The sequence below is a fragment of the Camelus dromedarius genome, chromosome 6 (genome assembly GCF_036321535.1).
Source record: "Camelus dromedarius isolate mCamDro1 chromosome 6, mCamDro1.pat, whole genome shotgun sequence".
Classification (NCBI taxonomy): Eukaryota; Metazoa; Chordata; class Mammalia; order Artiodactyla; family Camelidae; genus Camelus; species Camelus dromedarius.
Genome location: NC_087441.1, coordinates 53,818,561 through 53,842,941, shown reverse-complemented (window position 1 = coordinate 53,842,941; position 24,381 = coordinate 53,818,561). Strand labels below are relative to the sequence as shown.

Genomic DNA, 24,381 nt, shown 5'->3' with positions numbered 1-24,381 from the left:
GAGGGGAGACTGGTGCCTTGGCTTATCTCAGTGGGATGACAGGGCTGGCTGGCAAGGATATAGACACTTGTGCTTCACAGCGTGGGCTCCTGCAAAAGGCAGGGCTCAGTTTGCCCCTTCAGCAAAGCTGTCTGCAACTAGGTTTTGAAATAGGAGAATAATTATAGCTGCCCCTGGCCAAGGGGGCAGAATCAGGCTGTGGGCAAAAATACCGGTTCTCGCTTACTCAGCTCTGGCTGATGAGTTCTGTGATGAGAATATCCTCTTCGGTGAAAAAGAATACTTGTGAAAGACAAAGAGATAGTTACAGCTTTTAGACAGTATTGTAAGGGCTTTATCTTTTGTTAGTGTTGGTTAAAAATATTTGATTACTCATCTGGTAAGAACTGCTTTTGTAAAAGGCATTTTATATATATATTTGCAAGATAGAAAGCAGTTTTATGGAAGAGTGCATTGGTATGTATTCTTGGATTTGGGATGACATAATTCATATATTTTCCAGGAAATCTGTGAGTGTAAACTTTCTTACTGTTTTGGGGTCACGTTGGGTAGTACACATATATATGGAAATACATAAGCAGAGGTAGACTTCAAAACAGCAGTTTCTTTCAAAGGATCAGGAATTTGAGATTTTAAAACAGCAGCTTCTGTCTGGGTGTGTTTGAGCAAGAACAGTAAAGGAATTTGGACCACAACTTGAGGACTTATAATGTTAGGAATGTAACATTTATTCATATAATTGATATATTTGTGAAATGCATGAGTAAATTATACATTTTAATTGAATTACAGAAAAAATTGTAGAATTTAGAATTATATACTTTTATATTTAAGATTATATATATTATATATTCTTTCCATAGAATACTAATCAGTGGGGATACACTGAGAAAACCAAAAGGAAGGGATTATCTTTTCCATATTTTTTTTGAAAAAAAAATTTCTTAATTGAAGTATAGTTAGTTACAATGTGTTAATTTCTAGTGCACAGCATAATGTCCCAGTCATGCATTTACATACATATATTTGTTTTCATATTCTTTTTCATTAAAGGTTATTACAAGATATTGAATATAGTTCCTGTGCTATACCGAAGAAATTTGTTTTTTGTCTATTTTTATATATAGTGGTTAACATTTGCAAATCTCAAACTCCCAAATTTATCCCTTCCCATCCCCTTTTCCCCAGTGACCATAAGATTGTTTACTGTGTCTGTGAGTTAAAAGATGGAATGCTTCATGAATTTGCGTGTCATCTTTGTGCAGGGGCCAAGCTATTCTTCTCTGTATCATTCCAGTTTTAGTATATGTGCTGCTCAAGGAGCACCTTTTTCATATGTTTTTGAGCCAGGTTTAGTTAACAGGAAATAACCTAGAATTAAGAAATTTATTCCCGTAAAAAGTGAAATAATAATTCAAGACTCAAGGGATGCCCTTTCCTCTAAAGATTTATTCTTTAATTACAAACTCTTTAATCAGTATTATTAAATGCATATTTTCATGCAGAAGTAATCCATACATGAGACTCTTTGAAAAATATCATCACCTATCTAGAAGCAAAGCATACCTTTTTAAGAAACAGACTTTATTTTTCAAATTTAGACAGTATGGAAATTAAGTTTGGTTTTGAGTGCATTTGCCTAGATTCTACCTTAAAATAATTATTGATGGAAAAATAATGATGATATGATATAATAGAAGAACACATTGTACAATTTAAAAACTGGATTTCTGGTTCCAGGTTTTCCACTAATCAGCTGCATGACTTGGAGTAAGTCAGATAACTTGTCTGGATTTGACATCCATGTGTAAAATTGAGAAGCTTGAGTCAAAAGTACTCTAAAGTTCCTTCTTGCCCTAGTAATTATTTATTTGAGGGCTTAACAGATTATGGTGTTCATTGCATTGCCAAGAATTTCAAATAGAGGCAGCCAGCACCAGTCATGGAGGGAGTAAAACAAAGGCTGTATATAAGTGAGTCGAGTACATTGCATGAGAGTTTATAATCAGGGGTTTATAGGAAAGCCACACAGATGAGATAATAAAATAGGAAACTGAAGCCTGTGATAGATAAATAAATATAGGGAGGAATTGATATTGCTTGTTCAAGAAAAATATGAAAAGTAGCCTAAGAATTGTTGTAAAGAATTTTCCATTGTGCGACAAATATACAGCCTACAATGTGCCAGGCACTATTCTTATCAAGAAACTGAGGATGAGATGAGTTGACGTTGGAATAAGCTGTGGCAAATGCTCCTTTTAGGAAGGAACAATTCTCCATCAGATGGAGATGAACTAGATTGGGTCAGGCAGGGTGCTTGGGAGATTTCTTGTAGTCTTTGGAGGTGACAGTCCCTGTTTCAGGTGGTTTAAGAAACATCTTGCCTAATAGCCCTGTTTCCTAAGTTCTCTTTGATGTGCACTCCTAAACAGAATCCTTGATTTCTTTTCCACTGTTGCTGGCTTTGTCACCTAAAGAGTGAGAGAGAAGACTTTCACTGTGTGCTCCATTTCCTGCCAGTTAAAATATGCTAGATTTTAGGGTGTTGGGATGTCAGTATGCCAGAAAAAGTAAGATAGAGTAGGATTTCAGCCTTTCCTGAGTTATGCTTTCAAAGTGCAGTGCCATTACAAGCCGTAAGTTCCCAGAACAAACATTTGCCCCAAAATACACTCCAGAGCTAACTGTGGTCTTTGTGTTGTACGATGCCCCAATGATGAATCAGCCTTCTGTTTACTGTAGTTTCTAAATCTCTTAAGTGGGCTCCAAGATTCCCTCTACCACCTTGCCCTTAATTCAGTGAGGCAATGAACACTGCTCGGTGGGGGGGGGGGGGGTCATTGTATAGGAGTGATTTTGAGGTAGCCCATTGTTTTGGATTTTCTTTCCCATTTCTTCCATTATTGGGATAAACAAGAATTATCCATAGTTTAAGTGATTTTTCTCTTTTGCATTTTCACCAAGGTAAAAACTGAGTACAGTAACACTTTTACTTTTGGTTACTTAATACTGCAAAAGCAAAACTGTGCAGAGCATTTATAAGTATGACTTACTTTATGCTATCAGAATCAGCTGTTGATTTATAGACCATACAGTGCCAAGGCACAAAATATGCTGTCTTACCCATAGGAAGATCTTACTCATATCTTACTGCAGAGGAAATATGCTGTTTTACCCATAATATTAGCTACACATGCCCTATATCTTTATTAAAGCATCTTGTTTAAACTTCCTTTGATTTAAACCTTTTAAAAATTGAAACAGTTTACTCTCATAAAGCATCAATTTACTGTCTCATGAAAGGGAATCTGTCTAAAATGTACCTACTCAAAGTGTGGTCCATGGACCAGCAGCACATGCATCACCTGGGAGATTGTTAGAAATGCAGACCTGCAATCCTCCTCCTCTTACCTATTGAATCAGAATCTGTATTTTGACCAGAAACCCCAGGTAATTCATGTACGTGTTTGGTTTGAGAAGCACTGGATTTAAATCTACAAATAATACTATACATAGGTGAGATTGGTTGGAAGTTGGCAGAATTGTAAATTATATTTACCTTTGATCTGGAGGAAAATAAAACTCAACAAGCATGAATGACTTGTATAGGCTGAAAATATTTATAAATAATAAATGTGTGAAAATTATATGAAGTTAGAAATATTGGCAATAATTAAGATAAACATTATCCCAAAAAATGCAAGTTAAATGTATGTGCACGAAGTATTCTGTAATACACAGTATTTGGGGAAATTGAATGTGTAAACCATCATGATATTTGTGACATAGGAGTGACAGGCAGGCAGAAAGCCAGGCATGAATCAGCAATAGATCACAGTGGTCACTGTTCTACTGCTAGTTTGATTCCTTAGAACTTTCCTTAAAGGCAGAGCCTAGTTGTGGCGTGTGTCCCTTTTACACAGTAAGTGACACTGTTTGCTAGAAAGCTAAGTATAAACCAGAGTGTAAAGAGATGGGCTAGAAGAGTGATTATGGCATAGAAAGAACTGATTTATGAGGAAAGAGAAAAATAATTAAATGGGCAGCACTGTGCTATAAAAAGAAACTACAGAGACATGGATATTTATCTAGTGTTTCTCCAGCGGTGTTTTCCTGTAGTATCCATATGCAAGATGCAGAAACATTAGGACATAAGGATGCTAAGAAATTTGTTTCAAAGCAAAGCGATACCAGCTGGAATGACTCAAATTAGAAGCAAAGAAGTAACAGGAAAGATTAAGTTTCAGAAAATTTTACCTGGTGCATGAGGAGGAACCTTGAGTGGGATGACTGATTCCCTGAAAACTTTTGAAAGCTCTGTGGGCAAAGAATGGAAAATCATGTATTAAGTTGTAGAATTACCTCCCCAGGGAAATAATTGGAACTCATCTCTTAAAACTTCTAAAACTTGGGGGGGGAGAAAACCCAGGATGTTGCCTGTGGGAAAACTCCACTCCTGGCAGAGACCTGGTGATTGATGAGTGACATTTTTGTTCTGCACTGTCTTTGATTAATACTGATGTTACTGTACACAGATAATTTTTTCATCTTATTTAAATAAAAAAATACTAGTTTCTAGAAAAACAGCCAAAGAGTGTCATCTGCCCTCCATGGTGTCTGCCTTCGTGGAATTCGTAGGCTACCTGGTGCCTGGTGGCATTCTTTTTTTCATTTCTCTTCACTCATTATTCTTTAAGATATGCAATTCAGTATATATTGGAAGCAAATTCATTTCCTACATTCTCTTCATCTGGAAAACTAAAAGCCATGCCCGAATATGCCTTGACTTTGGGAGCCATTTGTCAAAGGATACAGAAACTCTGAAAGTCTGAAATCATCTTGTGCTTCAGAGAGTTTAGTGATCCTTTTTACCTGCATGAAAACCCACCTCATGTTTGTCAAGGAGTAATGGTCTGAGGGCACTACATTTCCTTCTCTCTCCTCTGTAGACATTTTTTGCCCCAGTGCGATGAATCAGCTGAAAAAGGAAGCCCAGAACCTCAATTCCATTGGTCAGAAAGCAAGTAAAACACAACACAATTATTCAGTCTTCTACGTCATCACTTTACTTGTTCACGCTATTTCCTTCAGGTCCACGTGCGTATTGCTTAGGAGAGCTAGTTTAACACAGGTGCTGCTAAGAACAAATTGTATCAAATATGTTGACTGGATATGTTAGATACACTTCTTTGTGCTGGTGTGCAGGAAGTTTTGCCAAACTTAAATATTAAGTCACATTAGTTAAATTACTTCAATTGCTCCATAGCATGAATTGGTTTTTTTTATTGATGTTATTTTCTAAGCTATTATTCTGTTTTGTTGTTTTATGACTTAACGCACCTGCTTTAATTTTAAGACATTCTGTTTGTAGCCAAAAGTTCTTACTCCTTTCCTTCCTGAAAGGGATCTAGACCTAAACAAAATGTCTAGGATTACATTCTGCTGTGTGTCCATAATACAAAGATACTCTCCATATCCTGTTTTTGTGAAAAGGGCTCTGATAGCCCATATCTTACATGTGCAAACAACAACTGTCTTCAAGAGGAAAACTAATTGAGAAAAAATAAAATAAAACTGATGGGTTGCAATCTTTTTCTCCTCTTGCTTCCTGACTGATAAACCTACCAAAGGGGCAGGGGAAAAAAAGTCCTTTTTCTTTCTAAATCATGCTACTAGTGTCATATTGATTTTCTCTCAAGGACACCCTGTGGTCTCAGATGATCATATTTTTTCACATTACCCGTGTTGATACAGCACCTTGACTCACAGGTTGACATATGTTGCTTCATCAGGTGACACCGCTCAGCATTGACATTTCCCGCCAAGGGTGGTGGACCAAAGCCTCTTATGCATGAAACATAAGAGAACTGCTTCACAACCATATTCTCATTTTTTGAAAAGTAATTATTGTTCACCCTAAGGGATACTTTAAGTCTCGTCAGTGTCCCTTAACATTGTTCCTAATCTCTCCATCAGTGTCTTGAGTTCTTTTGTGTCTCTGCTGATGCAAAAAAAACCCAAAAAACAAAAAAACCCCAAATCCGTCAACTGGGTATCAAAATATTTGAGTGTTACATGGCTTGTAAGAAGAAAATTGTGTCATTCAGTGTCTGAAAGAATACACGGCAACCAGTCTCCGAGCCGTTGCTTTGGCTCTATCTTACCTTTGTGCTGTCCTGGCCCCGCCTCTGTTGCAGCTAGCCGTCAGGTGGTTGGAACACAGCTGCCACTACCAGTACATGGATGAGCTCCTGCAGTACATCCGCTTCGGCCTGATGGACGTGGATACTCTCCACACTGTTGCCCTGTCCCACCCCCTGGTCCAGGCGAGTGAGACCGCAACAGCTCTTGTCAACGAGGCCCTGGAGTACCACCAGAGCATCTATGCCCAGCCCGTGTGGCAGACCCGCAGGACCAAACCGCGGTTCCAGTCAGATACTCTGTACATCATTGGTGGGAAGAAGCGCGAGGTCTGTAAAGTCAAGGAACTTCGGTACTTCAACCCGGTGGACCAGGAGAACGCCCTCATAGCTGCCATTGCCAACTGGAGCGAGCTGGCTCCCATGCCCGTGGGCAGGAGCCACCACTGTGTGGCCGTGATGGGGGACTTCCTGTTTGTTGCAGGAGGGGAAGTTGAGCATGCCAGCGGCCGGACGTGTGCCGTCAGGACCGCCTGTCGCTATGACCCCCGCAGCAACTCCTGGGCAGAGATAGCACCCATGAAAAACTGCAGGGAGCATTTCGTGCTGGGAGCCATGGACGAATACCTCTATGCAGTTGGGGGCAGAAATGAACTGCGCCAGGTCCTGCCGACCGTCGAGCGCTACTGCCCCAAGAAGAACAAGTGGACTTTTGTGCAGTCCTTTGACCGGTCCCTCTCATGTCACGCCGGATACGTGGCTGACGGTCTTCTTTGGATATCAGGTAGAACGTGCTTCATATGTTGGATTTATCACAAAACACTTCCATTGTGGCATTAATTTAAAAGTCAAGCTTTGGTAGTTGTGGCCGTGCATAACTGAACGGTTCAGCCAAGCATGCCGTTTTTAGCTAAATAACGTTCGTTTATTGAGCACCTACTCTGCAGAGAGCAGTGTAGTAGGAAGTAATTGACCTTTCTGTGCCTTTTCTGAGTGACTAGTGGAGTAAAAATTCAAGATGGTAATGAATGGCCCGTCACATCTCTTTTTCTACCAGACTTTCTATTGTTTAGGTTGTCAGCTTTTGCTGTTCTTGGATTGTATTGCACATCTTGTGGTTTATGCAGGTCCTTTGCTTTTCCTTTAACCTTGGGCTGCTTGACTAGGAGCCATTTTATCAAACACAGGGCAGGTGAAGTAAATGCCAAAAATCCACTTTGGGGGTGTAGCAATGGATGCACATCCAGGTAGGAGCCGTGCTGTGCACTGAGGGAAGGGATTTAAGCTATTGGCTGAAATAGGGTTTTTCTGTTATCCGTGTGATTGTAGTTCCTCATGTTGTCCCAGTCCTTTATTCGTATTTACTCTGCCATTCTTCTTGATTATTTGGGGGTTCTGATTATTTTAGTTTACTTTTTTGTTGTCTGTTTTTTTAAAAGCTCTTTTATTAGGAACAAAAGGAAGAGACTAGTATAATGAACCTCGTGTGCTCATAACCCAGTTTCATCAGTGAACCATTTGTATCAGTCTTTTTTCATTCACTCCCACATACTCCTTCCAGCCCCTCACGGCTGCCTTCTCTCTGGTACAGAAGGAGTCTGTGCCGCATATGTTATTAACATCACATTGTCAACCTGTGTTTCCAGTCCTATTATTGAAAGGACCTAAAATGTCCTCCATTGAAAGGTTTGCTTATTAGGGAAGAAAGTTGCATCTTCTCTCAGTAGGAGGATACTCATTTTGTGACCCAGATGGAACTTGTTGAATTTCTTATGTCAAGGACAAAGAGGGATAGAAAAATCAAATAACTTAAATACTGAGAGTAACTTCGAGATATTTGTACTTAGAAGAAACAGTCACTTTTAAGTACACCAGTGAAGACTTCTCAGCTTCCCTCAGTAATCTTCTCTAGTTTAATATCTGCTCTGACAAAATTCTTCCTTGCATTTTAAGTAAATTGGACTCTGCCCATTTTTCCTCCTGCTGTACTCAGAAATCAGGAAGGCAGTCGTAGTCTTGGCTTCTCTGGGTAGTGCTTCCATTATGGGCAATTCACTGATTTTTATCAAAGAAACCTAGCTCATGTCTGGAGTTAAGCACTCAGTAACTAATGAATGAAGTTAAAATTTGGATGAAGGAAGAGGATAAATGAAGTGTATCCAACAATTACTGGTACTGTAAACCAAATAAACATTAGATATGAGTGTGTATGTTAGTATATGTAGATATATTTAGATAACCTTATTTATCTGGTGACTTCCTTACTTTTCTTTAAGTTTATATTTCAGTAGTTAAGAAAAAAGCCACCAGGACTATATATTTTTTTATTTGTTTATTTTTTTATTGACATATTGTCAGTTACAGTGTGTCCATTTCTGTTGTACAGCAGTGTCACAGTCATGCATATAATACATATATTTGTTTTCATATTCTTTTTCATTAAAGGTTATTACAGGGTATTGAATATAGTTCCCTGTGCTATACAGAAGAAATTTGTTTTTTTTAATCTATTTTTATATATAGTGGCTAACATTTGCAAATCTCAAACTCCCAGGTTTATCCCATCCCACCCCCTTTCCCCCGGTAACCATAAGATTGTTTACTATGTCTGTGAGTCTGTTTCTGCTTTATAGATTAGTTCACTAGTGTCTTCGTTTTTCTTTTTTTCAAATTCCACACATGAGTGATATCATGTGGTATTTTTCTTTCTCTTTCCAGTTTGTTTCACTTAGAACGATGATCTCTAGGTCCATCAAGACTATATCTTGTTAGCTTTGTTGAAGAAATTTTAAATTTGGCTGCAAATAAGTCTTTGCTATTAGAAGCAACAGACCTATACTTAGATAACAAAACAATGATGGATTTATGAAATCAATGTAATTCATACTTTCTTCCAACTGACACCAACTTCCATTGACTCAGTTTTCATATACTGCTGAGGTACAGCGTTCCCAAATTTTGCATTGCATTTTCTAAATTTTGTATAAACTTCTCTTAAGTAGTTTAATAAATACTCCTTACTTATTTTAATCTTTTTAGTTATGAAACTAGCTTTAAAAAAATGGAGTTTTTCTTACCTAATCTTAGGGATATGACTGCTTCACACCTTCCTTGGTGAGGCCTTAAGAAAGCACAGAAGCTTAGCTTGGCCAGATCTGTTGAGCTGGTATCAAGCTGATTTCTCTTTCCACATGGGTCTGTATGCTTCTTTTTGGTAACTATATCAACTTATTGCAGTTTATATTGCTGTTATCACTTTGTTTTTCCCCTACTGTGAAAGGAAATACATTTTCTTTGTTCTTCTTTTGCACTAATATATGCTGCCTGTGTTAACCACGCTTAATGAAAACAATCACAATTTTCTCAGGTTGGTTTCTCCCTACTGTGTACTTGAGATGAAAAACTCACTTCCCTGTGTACAGTACAATACCTTTAATTGGAAGGAAGAGGAAATCACCAGTGACATTTCTAATACCTTCAGTCATCTGCCTCTTTCCTCAGGCCCAGCTTATAATAAATCAATTGTGAATCTAACCATGGACAGGGAGGGGTTGCTAATGGGCCCCTTAAAAAAAAAAAAAAAAAAAGACCTTGACTCTACCTCTGATTTAGAAGTGTTACTCGGATTTCTTGGGCAGATGAAAATGTTTGAGGCTCTTTCTTATCCTTTGCCAAATAATCAAATATTTCCAGTTTAATTGAAGGGGGACTGGATCATTGGCATCCTTCTGGTATTTTGTAAGCTTTCCCTGAGGTGGAGGTAGTAAGGATTACAGGATGTGGGTTTTAGGGGCTTATTTCTGTTCCACAGAACACAAAACGAATATTTCTTTAGAGACTTGACATTTCCAGTGTACTCACTCCCTCTCTCTACCCCCTCCCCGTTCTCTGTCCATTTTAGGGTCAGGATGCCTGGAAACCTGTCCATGGTTTTTAAAATGAGACAAGCAGAAGCAAATTCAGAAAATCAGGCTGTATAGATATGCCCATTAGCATTTAACTTAAGATGTTAGAGATAGTCAGATTTTACGGGCTCCTCTAGCATTTGACTTTGTGGCCCAATTCACAAATGCTCCGCATCATTTCTACTTGAAATTCACAATACTGAAGTAAAAAAAGGGTTGCATATCCTGCAGTTGTGCTTTAGAAGGTGTGCTGTCCATTGTAAGATGTTGTTTGTGAACGGCTTAAAAAGACCCTTTTTGTGTGTGTGAATGAAAATGAATCCCCAGCTCCTTTTGCAGCATAAGTTACCTTTTCGTTTTTGTGAAATGGCAGGAGGATGATGGGAAGCTAACCACAAGATTAGTGCTTTAAAACTATAAAAACAAGACAAATGGTACTGCATTTCCTCAAAAGCAGCACTTAAGTGTTTTCCTGGTTCTCCGGGTGAATGCTACATCCTTATTAGATCCTTATTACATCCTTATTAGGTGCTGGCTCAGAACAAATAAGATTAATTCAGCAAACGCACTTCCTGCCCTCTAGGAGCTGACAGTCAAAGAGTTTGTCAGATACTTCTTTAATGAAAGAGCATTTGTTAGAGCTTCCTTCACTCCCTAGAAGATATGTTTATTTTCATCTTGATTAAATTTAGATGAAGTTTGCACAGCCCCATTTTAAGGGACTAACTTATTCAAACCTACTAAAGGGACTCTGGCTTTTCTAGTATTCATTAAAATTAGAACAATGTAAAATATCATTAACATGTTTTAAATGCCAGAGCTAGAGCTTTACTGTGCAAATAGTAGCTTACTTGCATCTAAAAAAATTGTACACAAATTACTGGGAACTAACAGGGGACGCGGCAGAGGCTGGATTGTGGTGCACTGAGGTCAGAGACTGAGGACACCCGCACGTGTAAAACTTCCTCTGCTTCTTACCAAGCAGGAGATGCCGAGCAAACTTCCTCACCTCCCTGAGTCTTGTTCAGGCTAGTGCTGGAGCCACGGAGAAGAGTAAGACAGGTCCATGCTGGGGCTCACAAATTTTAAACAGATGATGACAGTATAACATGAAGTGTTTATGACACATGTCTTTCCAAGGTGCAGCATAATGTGAAGTGGGGGGTAATCAGTGCAGGGGCACAGGGGGCTTCACAGAAGTTCGTGGCACCTTCAGCCTCACTTGGCCTCAGGTCTGCTGAGTGCTTCCCCCTTGGCCACTAACCCCTCCTCGTGCTCATGCTTGGGCTTCACAGTCCAACCATTTGGAGAATTCTCTCGTCCTCTGGCACGCACGCACCGCTGGACAAGCCCGATGGTCCACTTTGTGCCTGAGCCCGGGCAGTGAGCCCTGGAGAGGGGCCACTGACAAGCCCTCTCTCTGCCCTGCCACTGGGGTCCCCCCACTCTCCTTCCCCGGCTAGTCCGTCCTCAGTCTCCTCACAGTCCCCTCCGCCCAACTCAGACAGAGAACCTGGCCCCCTGTTTTTCAGAGCAAATGGAAGTGAGGTTTTCACAGCAAATCAGGTAAGGCACGATGAGAAGGCGGTGGAGACTGTGAGGAGACAGAGGGGCCCGAGAGCATCTGGAAAGGGGCAGAAGGCTGGGCAACACGAGCGAGGAGGGTGCAGAGGAGGGGGACGAAGGGAGGAGCTGGAGAATGTGCGATGAGCAAGGCCAGAGGGGGAGGCGTGTTATAGAAGCCAGAACCACAGCAGCGGGGCGTCCAGTCCTATGGGGACATCCCAGTCCAATGTATTTCCTCTGTATTTTTCCATCAGGAACTGCTTGGTAATTTCCATGAAAGCAGTTTCCAGGTAATTTCCGTGAGAGAAGGTGGAGACTAGAGTGCAGAGGTTGAAGGTGTGGATGGAAAGGGAGGAAGTGAAAACCTCAGGTATGGGGTATAGGCTACCTTTGCATGGAGCTGGGATTCCATCTAAACTCGACTCCCTTAATCTGACTTAGCCGGCAACTGTCTGATTAGTGTGCCCGGCCTTCGGGGGGAGAGTGGGCTGTTCCTACGTGCACACACATTTCAATCCGTGTGACAGCTGTATTTTTCATTATAAGTTAATGAATAACATTTTGGCTTTAGGAAGGAAAAAGGAGGAAAGATGGAGGGAAAGAAAAAGAAGGAAGTTGGCTGGGAGAAGAGAGTAGCTAGAGCAGGAAATGCAGGGTCACAGGAGGGAAATTTTATTAAGAATGTGAGTGCACTGAGCAACTTTGAAAGTGAGGGGAGGGAGAGAGAGAAATTCAAGTGAAGGGATTAGAGCGTCCTCCGGGTGGTAAATGCTGAGAGCTCCTCCAGGTACCAGGAGTAGGGAGAAGTACTGGGGATCCCAGGCTGACCACAGACACAGGGGCCCCAACAGGCCGGAGGGAGTCAGGGAGGGGCTTAGCCTTGGACACAAGGAGGAGAGACCCTTCCAGCTCCAGGGCAGGAGGCAGTACTGGGTGCGGACCTAGGTGAGCTTGGAGGGCAGGGGCAGGGAGCTGGGGAGGGTCCTTGTCATGAAGTCAAATGAGAGGCATGGTTGTCTGTGAAGGTTGTTCTGTGTCAGAACCGAGTAGAGGGCCGAGGGGAGTGGCCTTGGGAAAAGTCTCTGAGGGAAAACAGAGGGAACTGACATGTTTAACAACAACAACAACAACAGCAACAACAACAACAACTACAACAAACTCTGTCAGAGCCCTTGCTAAGGTTGGAAATCACAAAATTGTGGTAGCCCAGTTTGCAAATTTCTGTCTTACTTTTAGGGGTGCTCAGCAAAGAACTGAAGAGAGCAAATCTTTGGATTCACTCATGATGGAAGGGTTTTAGGCTGGGAATAGCCCAGAGTACCCTACTGGAAGGAGCTCAGCATGCTGGATTGCAGTTAGGTGAGCGTCAAGGGCTTAAGGTCTGCGTGAGGAAGAAACAAGTGTGTTGTGGGAGTGAGTGCACCTGGGGAAGGTCTGCGGCCTGACAGCTTGACATCCCGCTTCGGAGTTCCTAGTGAACTGGAATTCCACCGAGAATGAAGTCTTCTCTGTTGCTTTAGATTCTAGCAACCAGCCGGCCCCAGCAGTTACTTTTTCTTTCTTCTATAAATAGTGATATAAAGTTAAAATATAAAAAGAAACAGTGAGAGAATGGAGCTACTCTAAAGTGCATTGGTTTAGATTGGAACATTGTTTTCTGAAAGGATTACATGTTAAAATATAGTAGTCTAGTGGCCTTTAAAATTGGTAGTTTAAGTAGTTAAAAAAGAAAAAAGTCCACCCTATTGGCTCCAGATTTCCTCTCGTGGAGAGAACTTCCTTTGTTTAGATGATCCATTTGTGTCTGTCTAGATGAATCTAGAAAAAGAAGGGAGAAAAAGGAGGGAGCTGAATTGCTCTACCTAGGAATATAGGAAATATGTCATTTTCTTTATTCCCAAGAGGAGAGAAAAAGATTAAAGTTATATCATGAAAATGGGGAATGACTGAAGAATTTGGTCGATGGCAGGAGAGAGGTAAAAGACCCAACAAGAAACAGCAGAGCCAGGACACTAGCGACTGGCAGGGTGACCTTGAGAGCTTAACCCTGCTAGGAATGTGCAGAAATCTTCGGAGGCAGAATTTCAGCTTTCTACAGAATGAGGAATGGGAGTTGGACTGAATTTTATTGAGATTTTGAAAGGTAGCCGACATCTGCATTATGGTAGATTTTACCATTTTTTATTATTTCACTTATTTAAAGTAACTGCAAGGTACATACTTTACATATTTTAGGGTCACAAGCTTATATCTATTCACTCTACGTGACATAAATATAATTTATATTTTCAAGTACCTCACCCTTTTCTTTATAGATATTTTATAAATTTGAGACTTTCCTTGCAGATTTTGAGGATATTAATTACCCACCCATTTGTGTGGTTTCCTCAAGTGTGACAGAAATAATATGGATACTAGTTTTAATTTAATGCACGGATTAAGTATCCTTCTATTCAAGGTACTAATTTAGTAGAAGGAGTCTTGGCTTTAATTGTTTATGTAGGGCTATAAACACTCCAAAAATACAGACAGTCTAATATGTAAAAATAGATAATAAAAAGTTTATTTTTGCATTTATTATAAATATTCTCATGGTATCCCTTTTATCAAGGAATATTAATGAGTTTGGCTCTCTTAAAAGTGACTAATATGAACTCACTCCTTATTCTTTTGATAAGTACACTGTTAGGGTGAAGTTATAGTCTTTTGAGAATTGGAGTAAGTTTACAAAGGAGAAGCTTAAACTATTAAAGAAGGAAAAAGCCTTCGATACCCTTATAAACCTGCCAATAACTCTAGTTATTAGAAAAAAGAACTGTAGGAAATCTATTTCAGACTATAAAATTCATTCATTTATTAATTCAGTATTCCATGCTTAGTTATGTTTTTCAATATTCCGTACATACTCATTTGTATCTTTTATGAAAATGGTAAGAAATTTTCATAAACTAACTGCTACAGCAGAGAAGTAAACTTTGCCCTCCGGATGGCCTCCGTACTGTACCATGTACTCTGTACCATGTACTCTCGTTCATCTGAAACCTGGAGACAGGTCTCGCCATCTCTATTTTGCATATGAGGAGCCTGAGCTTGGCTGTTAAGTGGCTCCTCCCCAAGACAGAGTCATAAAGGAACTGTGTAGAGTTGATGGCACAGCTTGTGCCCACACTCTCCCCCTAGACTTGTGTGAAGCCAGTCCCTGCAGGCGTCCGAGAGAGCTGCAGGAAACTTGAGATGGTTTTCCATAATCCTGAACTGGCTGGTAGAATTCCAGCCTAGAGTATCTTCCTTAAGAGCATGGCCACATTCATTCAGTTCTGTGCATCCTCCTTGGTTCCAGTAAGGATGCAAGCACTGCATTAGATACCACAGCTTCCTCCTAAGGAGTTGTGTTGGACTCTCTGTTTATCAACAGAGGTATTTTCTGCCCCTGAAAAAAAAATTAGCAGAGCCACCAGACTTGACCTACCCCAGCCAACGTATATTTAGGGCTGTTTTTCTAAACACGTAATTTTATAGACACTATCAGCATTGACCATTTGAGCATGACGAGTTTAGGATTCGGTGACTTCTCAGTAGTGGAGACAGAGCAGTCACCTGTCATCTTCACCTTGGCTTGCATTCATCCATTTGTCACCATGTTTTGTGGGGAGTTGAACAGGGAAGCTTAAGAAAAATGCTTTACTCTTGTCTTGATGATAGAAAGCATTTCTCATTGCTGGTAGCATGGTGGTAACTTTTCATTCCTCCTGGCAGTTTTTAAAGACTTATTTGACTTTGGGGGAACCTGCAGTCTATCTTTAAGTCACAGTTCTGAAGTATAAGACAGGGTTGTTCATTTTCAATTTTGGCTGAAAAGTCTTAACTTTGACTGTGGCACTTCAAAGTTAGGGAAAACTTGGCTTTAAAAATGGATGCTGATAGGAGATGGCATATTTAATGACAGATGTATCTATAGAAAGCTGTTAAGATGCAGATTATCCCCCCTGGGGTGGGGGAGGGAGATCAAAACTGCCAATCTATAAAATATACTCGATAGAGGAAGGCATGGAATCTATCTTTGCAAGCGCTTTGATTGCAGGGGACAGTAGAGCAGCATGTGGCATCATAACCCAGAGCAGGCAAATCAGCTTGATGACTTTCAAAGCCAGTAATACTGCTGCAGGCAAGGGTACTCCAGTCTAGGAGAAATTAAAACATATAGAGACTGTTATTAATTCCATATCTATTTTTGTATAGTCAAATCTGTATGCAAATCCTGAGCATCTCATTTCAGAAGATTAATCTAAAAGTGAAGAGTGTTATGTGAAGGGAATGTAATGACAGAGCTATGAAAATGAGTAACACGGCTAGTGAAGTGTGGGCTGCAAACTCGAAGGCTTTTTTTGAAATTTATTTTTGTACTGAGAAGAAATGGTTTTTATTTATATGCTCATTTGTAAGCTATTTCAAGGGGGTTGGAAAGCAATAGAACCGATTCGCAAGGTTTTCCCTTGCCATCGTGACTTGGCAGAAGTTACGGCACTTGGTTTTCCAGGCACCTCCTGTGGTTTAACATTCTAGAAGTAATCAACCAAATAACTAACTAGGACTTTTGTTTTTACCCCCAACTAATAACCCAATATCTGATTTCTAACCATTGTCATGTGAGTGACAATTTGTATGTAAGGCTAAGGAATCTAATTACCGAGTGCAGATTAAGGGGAAAAAAACTGTGTAATAAATGCACCCGTGGAAGACAGTAAACAGTAATTGTGAAGAGCATGAAGATGAATGGTGCGCCCTGCTTGGGGGAGAGGCTGCAGTAGTGACATTCTGATCCATTGGTTGTACATTTAATCTATAATGGGCAGAGTCTGATACATACTGTAGTGTAAATATTTTCAAATCGTGTCATCAACAGATTACTGCAGTAGATATTAATTCTGTTCCATATTTCTAAAACAAGTAGAGAAACCGTCAAAGCTTTGAAATAATGTGGGGAGTTCACCCTCTGCTCCCTCTCATTGGGAGAAATGATTATAGGCGATCTGGACATTAATCTGGTGGTTATGGCCCAGATCAAAAGCACTTGGCAATCATTTTAACCCTGACGACTTGTGAGGTCTCAATAGATTTGATTAGTCTTCTGTAGTTATGCTGAGAAAGAATTATTGGACATTCCATTTTTAATCAGATTTAAAAAAGGAAGATTGAGAGGTGGAAAGCAAACATACCTCTGTATTTATTTTGACATACATTTTGACCTCATCTTGGCATTTCAGCTTCAGCTTTCTTAAGTGTATTTTCTTTTTCTTTGATTTCATCTTTAAAAATGAGACATTCAGTGAGAAATCCCGAGACTTTCTTTGAGGGCGGGAAGCACATTTCTCTGTTCTTGGTGGATTTCCTCTGCAGACAAAGCTTCCACTGATCTTAAAAGTAGTTGCAAGCTTCAGAGAAGACTTAGAATAAAAAAGCCTTCCAGTTAATAACAGTTGTGGTCAGTAACATGAAGGATAATCTCCTTACTGAGGCTGAATGAGAGAGTAATGATTAGCCTGGACAGGTTCCCTCGCCTCCCCTTTATGTAGCCATTACTATTGATAGATTATTCTAGTTTAGTTGGGATAACGCACTAATCCTCTAGATTCTGGTTGACTTGACTCGTGGCATGGAGTTGATAGTGGTAACCTATTCCGAGTTTTTGAACGGCCAAAGCAGAAGGTATAGTGGACAAAGTTAAAACAGACAAGGAAGACTTTATTCAAAACTATGGCACCAGGAAAGAGAGACCAGAGTGCAGCCTTCAATTCAGTTCCTCTGAAAAACAATAGGGGTTTTAAGCACTGGAGTGAGCCAGTGGAAAATCACTGGAGTACTTTTGGAGGAAGGTTGATCGATGTGATGTGTTGAACACAGTCAGTAATCCTGAGTTTGTAAATACTTTTTTTCTGTGAGTAGGTCATTCGTGTTTGCTGAGTTGCATCCGTTGAAGTTAGGATCTTAGCCTCCATAGAAACTGGGAGATAGGAGTATTGTCTTCCTTGATGATAATCTCAGTGGGAGGGTTGCAGGTCTTTGAGGAAAATATTCCTGGGTTGTAAAACTTACAAGAAGCTTCTTAAATGATTTACATCTCAAGGAGACAGAGAGAAAGAATTTACAATTACAAGTTTTCTAAAATAAATGCTCTAAAAGGGAGGTCAGGGACCCAGAGCCAGGAAGAAGCCTGTCTAAAGTTTAGTCAAGCTTAGGGGAACGTTAAGGTGACCTTGGTCAATATTGTTATAGTACACATTTAAAACTTTTTTTAATTTTAATTTTTTAATTGAAGTACATTTGACATACAATACTATATTAATTTCAGGTTTACATATTGATTTAACATTTATATGCATCACCATGATATTGATCACCACGGTGAGTTTAATAACCATCTGAACCATACAAAGTGATTGCAATATTTTTGACTGTATTTCCTATGCTATACATTACATCCCCATGAGTTACTTATTTTATAACTGGAATTTTATACTTCTTAATCCCCTTCACCTGTTTCACCCAAACCTCCATCCTTTTCTGCTCTGTTGACCACCAGTTTGTTCTTTGTATCTACGAATCTGTTTGTTTTGTTTGCTTGCTTTGTTTTTTAGATTCCACATATAAGTGAAATCAAACAGCATTTGTCTTTCTCTATTTCACTTAGCATAATACCCTCTAGTTCCATCCTTGTTGCAAATATCAGGATTTCATTCTTTTTCATGGCTGAGTAATGTTCTATTACATGTATCACATCTTCCTTATCTACTCATCCATCAGTGGACACTCAGGTTGCTTCCTTATCTTGACTATTGTAAATAATGCTGCAGTGAACATGAACAAAAGGTACATATATCTTTTTGAATTGTTTTTTTCATTTTCTTGTCATAAATACCCAGAAGTGGAATTGCTGGACTATAAGGTAGTTCTGTTTTTAGTTTATTGAGGAATCTCCATACTGTTCTCCATAGTGGCTGCAACAAACTACATTTCCACCAACAGTGCACAGAAGTCCCCTTTTTCTACCTCCTTGACAACACTTAACTAACTATATCAGATACAGATGATTTTTACTACTTTTGTCTTTTAACCTTCATACTAGTTTTGTAGGTAGTTCTTGTCCACCACCTTCACTATCTGGATTGAGATGTCCTGTGTCAAATACACACAGGACTTTGAAGACTTAGTATGAAAAAAAAAAGAATATAAAATACCTCAATATTTCTTACATTACTTTTATGTTGAAAAGATATTTTGGCTACACAGCAGTTCATCCTTATCTGCAGTTTTGCTTTCTGTGGTATCAATTACCCATAATCAAACATGGTCTAAAAACATTAAATGGGAAATCCAAAAATAAGCAATTCAGAGCTTTTTAAATTGTGCACTATCTGAACAGCATGATGAATCCTCATGCCACTCCACTCCATCCCACTCAGGACCCCCAACCATGGGCAGTCTCCTCTTGCCATCAAGCTATCAACATCATCGGGGCTCGATGACCCAGGATCATCTGAAGCAGATGATCTTCCTTTTGATGTGTTGTTGGAAGGTCCATATGTCACACTGCTTATGTCATCCCCTCACTTCATCTCAGCACGTAGGTTATCATCCCACATCATCACCAGAAGGTGTACAATATAATAAGGTATTTTGAGAGAGATTTTGAGTGACCACATTTACGTAACTTTTATTAGAGTATATGGTTATAATTGTTCAAATTCATTACTATTGTTAATCTCTTTCTGTGCCAAATTTATAAATTAAACTTTATCATAGGTATATATATATATATATAGAAAAAAATAGTTTATATATGGTTCGATTCTATCCATGGTATCAGTAATCCACTATGGGTCTTGGGATGTATCCCCTCCCAGATAAGGGGGGACTGCTGTATTGAGTTAAATGAAATTCATATTAAGTTTAATTTTAAAGTAAAGAGTTTCTTTTTATTTTTAATGTGACAGCTAGAAAATTTGAAATTGCATATGTGACTTGTGTTTGTGGTTCTTATTTTATTCTGTTGGACAACATTGGCTCTAGATCTCTTTTGATAAGTAATGTCTTTTCTTAGACCTGGTTTTTCCATGGAGATATCAAGATATCACTGTGTTAACGCACAAAAGATCAGAGCTGTAAAACTGCCAGTTTAGCTAAGGACAAGAATTTTCCATATAATTATGTCCCTGGCACACACTGTGTAGAAATTTGTCTTACGTGTGTGTGCTACGTTGCTCCCACTCCCTCATTGTACTTGGCCCCTCTTTCTGGCCGTGCAGAGCAGCTTGCCAGAACTGGGGGCCGCCTGGTAACCTCAGCATACTTGTTGCTCCCTCTCAACTGGATTGCTTCTGAGATGTTTCTTGAAAATGAAACTGCTTCAACAATAAGCTTCTTAATTATGTCATGGGTTCACCACGAGGGTATACAAACAGATCCTCAGCAGTAGCTAATTCCCCTTTAATTGTAGCTCATCCTTATGTCGGAATATTCCATTTCTTACGCATGAAAGCGCTAACACATGTTAATCCATTACAGGTGGAGTAACCAACACAGCCCAGTATCAGAACAGACTAATGGTATATGAACCTAACCAGGTAAGACTCATACAAGAAAAGCTTATGACCTTAATTAAAATGAATTTTTAAAGATTTCCATGGTAATTAGGAGTTGGAATGCCAGGTCTGTACACACACATGCATCTTATTAAACTTACACAGAGAAAAGGAAGCATCTGGATAAACTGCTTTTGAGTTGCTTTTTTTTTTTTTTCTCACCAAATTTTATGCTATATACAGTGCTTAACTCTTTCAGAGCTTTGCATAATGTAGGAAAAAGGGAAGATATATCGGTGAGTTAAATGCCTTAATTCCATTATCTCAAGTGGCTGTCGTCTTGGAAGCATTCAGAGAAAGGCTTTGGATTGTCCTATCACTACGTCCTTTTAGAAGGCGTGTCATTCTAGGAGGGGAATATGCTTATGGTTTTGTCATTCCCAAATCAAGTAATAACTTATTTAATGCAGCACAGCCAAAGTGTCCCTGAACAGTGTGTAGGACAAGTCTTAAGTAAAAGTATCTGAGAGCTGGAGTTTTTTTTTTATCTAACAGCCAGGCCTCCACCAGGAGCATTTTGATGGTGCCTGTCCCTTCATCCATCCACTTCTCATGCACACTTAATGACTTTTTTTTCCCCAAAGAAGAACTATTTTTATTCTCTCTTCCTTCTACCAAGGTATCTGTGACCATGGCAAATGTTTGCTGAATTTCACCATTTCTATGATTTTGGTAATGTAATTTTTCATGATTATTACAATATTCCAAAATGACTTGACTTGGGGGTTTAATTTTCATCAGTTGAAGATAATGGAAATAAGACAACAGGTTGGCTTTGGCACTCTGGCTCAGGATTGGCCATGAAATGTATGTCCAGAGTGACCTCAGCCTATTTGTATCTTTTTATTTTAACAAGTACTTGATTCTGAGTTTAACAAAGGTATTTCTGTCTTTGCAAGTGTGCTTCCTGATGTCATTAGAAGCTGTAGATTTTAGAGACCACATGTCCTTGGGTTAGATGTCTCAAGTGGGATCGTTAATTGCAGTTGTTTGAGTTTGGTGCACATGTGGTTAAAGAGGAAGAAGGTGTTAACGTTTCTCAAATGAGTTCTGTTTCATGTTTGTACACACATGCTCTTTTTTAAAATTCTGCTGGCATATTGTTTACGGTGGGTACTGGCAAACATCACATCTGCTTGCATCTTGCTCAGAATCTCAATAACTCTATCATTCAGCCCTAGTGCTTATTTCTCTTCTAGGCCTTTGTGGAGAGTCGATAATGCCTGCCATCTGCCACAGAGCACATCACTACCTGCCAACAGGCAGGCTGGGGTGACCTCTGCTTCCCCACCACTGATTAGTATTCACACGCTAGCTTATTAGGAATGACCCCACCAGGCCTCTCTGTTTCTTTGCCTTTGCAGCGGTTGGCGGCTCACCTAGCAGGCACGGCAGTGAAGGAAGCTAAAGATGTAATCAGGGGATGCAGGCAGGCTTTGCAAACCAGATGGCATCCATAGTCCTGTGGCAGGGGACTGGACTGCTCATACAAACATCGATTCCTAATACTGTGGTGGATTGCCTCCTAGAAAGCACCTAAGGAAAGCCCCATGAGAGTTTGGAGTTAAATCCACTCTTGCAATGTATAACAGATATTTCTTAGCAGATTATCTGAAAGAAAGGTTTGACTGTTTTATTAAAGATGCATTTAATTGGAAGGAGATTCTCACTATAACATGTTTTAAAAGGGGGAGCAGATAAATGCAAGCCTCAAAAAATTGGACAAACCTCTTTCTTTTTTCTTTTAGTGCATGTTTAAGAGAGAAATTTAGAAATGAGCTAGTTGATATGCTTATAGGGAACAGACCAATATTTATACAAAACTTTTTTTTTTTTGCTTCTTCCTTTACAGCTCTGTGAACTGGTGAAATTCTATTTATTCAAAACATCATATCATTTTTCTGGTCGAGATCCAAATTTTTCTTGGCAAAAAGGAGTAATCTGTGTTTTCTTTCTGTATGTTTAGAGATATTTGTATAGAAAGAAAATAGGTTTACTTACCTGTCGATTACTTAGTTGAGATAATTAAAGTCATACTTGATTTTCATCTAATTTTACGTTGTATTTTAAATAGGAGCCTCATTTGAGAGGAGTCAAGCATACCTTTCTCATTCCTGAGCATGATCTAGAACCAAATATTGCAATTTTCACCATTCCCTAAAGTTATCATAGAAAATTTGGCCTTCTACCAAAACAAATAAACATATGCCTAGAAATAACTTTTCTCAATTTGGTGAACACGTGAGTGTAAGTAATATTAAAGGCTGTGAGGAGTTTGTTGCTGAACCAAATCTTAGCTCTTCCATCGACCTCAAGAAGTTCACCCTGGAAAGAACAGCAAAGATGCTCCCCTCCTGTGAGCTTCTGCAGGGCCTCGGGCAACCAGTGATTAGATCATAATAGCTTTTTAAAAGTGCATATTGTTGGACACATGTGCCAGGCATTGTTCTAAATGCTTTGGGTGTATTAGTTCATTTAATCTTCATAACTGGCTTTTCAGGTAGGTATTATGATCTCCGTTTTCTAGATGAGGAAACAAGCACTGACGGGTGAAGTAAATTGCTAAGGCGAGGCGCAGAGTATAAACGCGGGCATCCTGGGTCCAGAGCCTGTTTTCTTATCATCACACCACCGCTCACACTAAACCCGCCCAGGCGCTTTCACTCTTAAGTCATTTGCAGGAGGAAGTTCTCTCAGCTGGGTAGAGAACCATTATAGAAATGTTTAAATTCTCATGCACTCTCCTTACAAATGCAAAATGCCCTTTATATGCAAACCAAACAAGAGAAAAAAAAACCTTATGTAAGTTGAAAAATAAAGTTGGAATGGATGGGGTTTTCCCCACTTGTTCTCAGGGGAGAAGCCCATACCTTTCAAAGACTATAAACAACATTCAAAGAGAATGTGATTGAAAACATTAGGGTCCCCACTACTAACGAGGAACTGCTGTTTTCTGCTATGGAGGTCTCCAGTTAACAATTCACCTGAAGTTCTTTTTTTTTTTTTTTTTCCCCAGAATAAGTGGATAAGCCGCAGCCCCATGCTGCAGAGGAGGGTCTACCATTCCATGGCTGCTGTCCAAAGGAAGCTCTATGTTCTTGGAGGCAATGACCTGGACTACAATAACGACCGCATCCTCGTGAGGCACATAGACTCCTACAACATAGACACCGACCAGTGGACGCGTTGTAATTTTAACCTTTTGACTGGTAAGTACCTTTGATTAAGTAAATCAGGAGAAGCAGAGATACAAAAAGTTGCCAGACTTGTTTTCTTAGACATCTGTGGTGCAGCTCGAAATATTAAGCGCATGGTGGTAGGATGGCGTGCTTGTATCACCCCGAAAGGGGCATATTATTTATCTCTCAAAATCTGACTCAAGTGGCTGAGCGTCTAGTTTCTCAGGGCCTGTATTACCTTTGTGCATGTTCTCACGTTGCTGAGAAAGGCATGTTACGTTTATTATCGTCAATCAATATTCATGTAGGAATACTGATGCAAGTAGGAGGAACGAGGCTCCGGAAGAGTTAATGACAGGAGCAAGTTATTTTTTACTTTTCACTATTTGTAGTCCTCTAACTTCTTGTGAGTTCAGGAGAATGGTCTTCATTATTTGTCACTGTCAAATATTGTTTCCAGCTGTGTTCTCCTAAAGACTAAACCTTAGAGAGGCTCTGGGCGTAGGGGTTTGGCGGCACTTCTGACCACGCATACCCACCTGAGCATTACCCCGTGGCAGCACTAGAGGGGGACCATCTTCACCCCAAAGGAGAATAAAATGGAAGCAGTGAGCTGCTTACCCCTGACATTTATGAAGTTGAAAACTTTTCCTCTCTTTTTTGGCTTGCACTTGTCAACATCCACAAGTGATCAGATCCCTGCCAGGCTGCTCTACTAATAGGAAAATTGCAAACTCAGAAGGGTGGGCTGAATTAGTGCCTGAAGACATTTTAATATGCTGAGTGGGCACTCAGTCACTTACGGCTGCTGCTATGGAGGCTGTGGGGGCGCATAACCAATGTGAGCGGTTCCGGTGCTTTGTACGGAGCTCTTGTTTTTGTGAAAATGATCTTTGAGGCCCACCTGCAAGCAGTTAACTCTGAGTTGCTGCACTGGTACCTTAGCCCCTTG

At 39.8% G+C, this 24,381-nt stretch overlaps 1 protein-coding gene and 1 non-coding gene across 10 annotated transcripts in view; one reads left to right on the top strand and one right to left on the bottom strand.

The window, feature by feature from the left end:
* The window catches only part of KLHL32 (kelch like family member 32), a 186,663-nt gene that overhangs the window by 148,607 nt on the left and 13,675 nt on the right, over window positions 1–24,381 (top strand). For 4 of the 9 annotated variants that reach the window (XM_010983909.3, XM_010983914.3, XM_010983911.3 and 1 more), the window contains 3 exons: window positions 6,198–6,924; window positions 20,174–20,232; window positions 23,267–23,459. In XM_010983909.3, coding sequence (XP_010982211.1) covers window positions 6,198–6,924; window positions 20,174–20,232; window positions 23,267–23,459 — 979 coding nt within the window. Of the gene's footprint in view, window positions 1–4,949; window positions 5,128–6,197; window positions 6,925–10,768; window positions 11,982–20,173; window positions 20,233–23,266; window positions 23,460–24,381 lie in introns of those variants that run through there. The other 5 variants (XM_064486831.1, XM_010983916.3, XM_064486830.1 and 2 more) reach the window with 4 other exon arrangements.
* Window positions 1,221–1,326, bottom strand: LOC116154520 (U6 spliceosomal RNA). Its single transcript, XR_004138495.1, has one exon. It is a non-coding gene; the product is annotated as a U6 spliceosomal RNA (small nuclear RNA).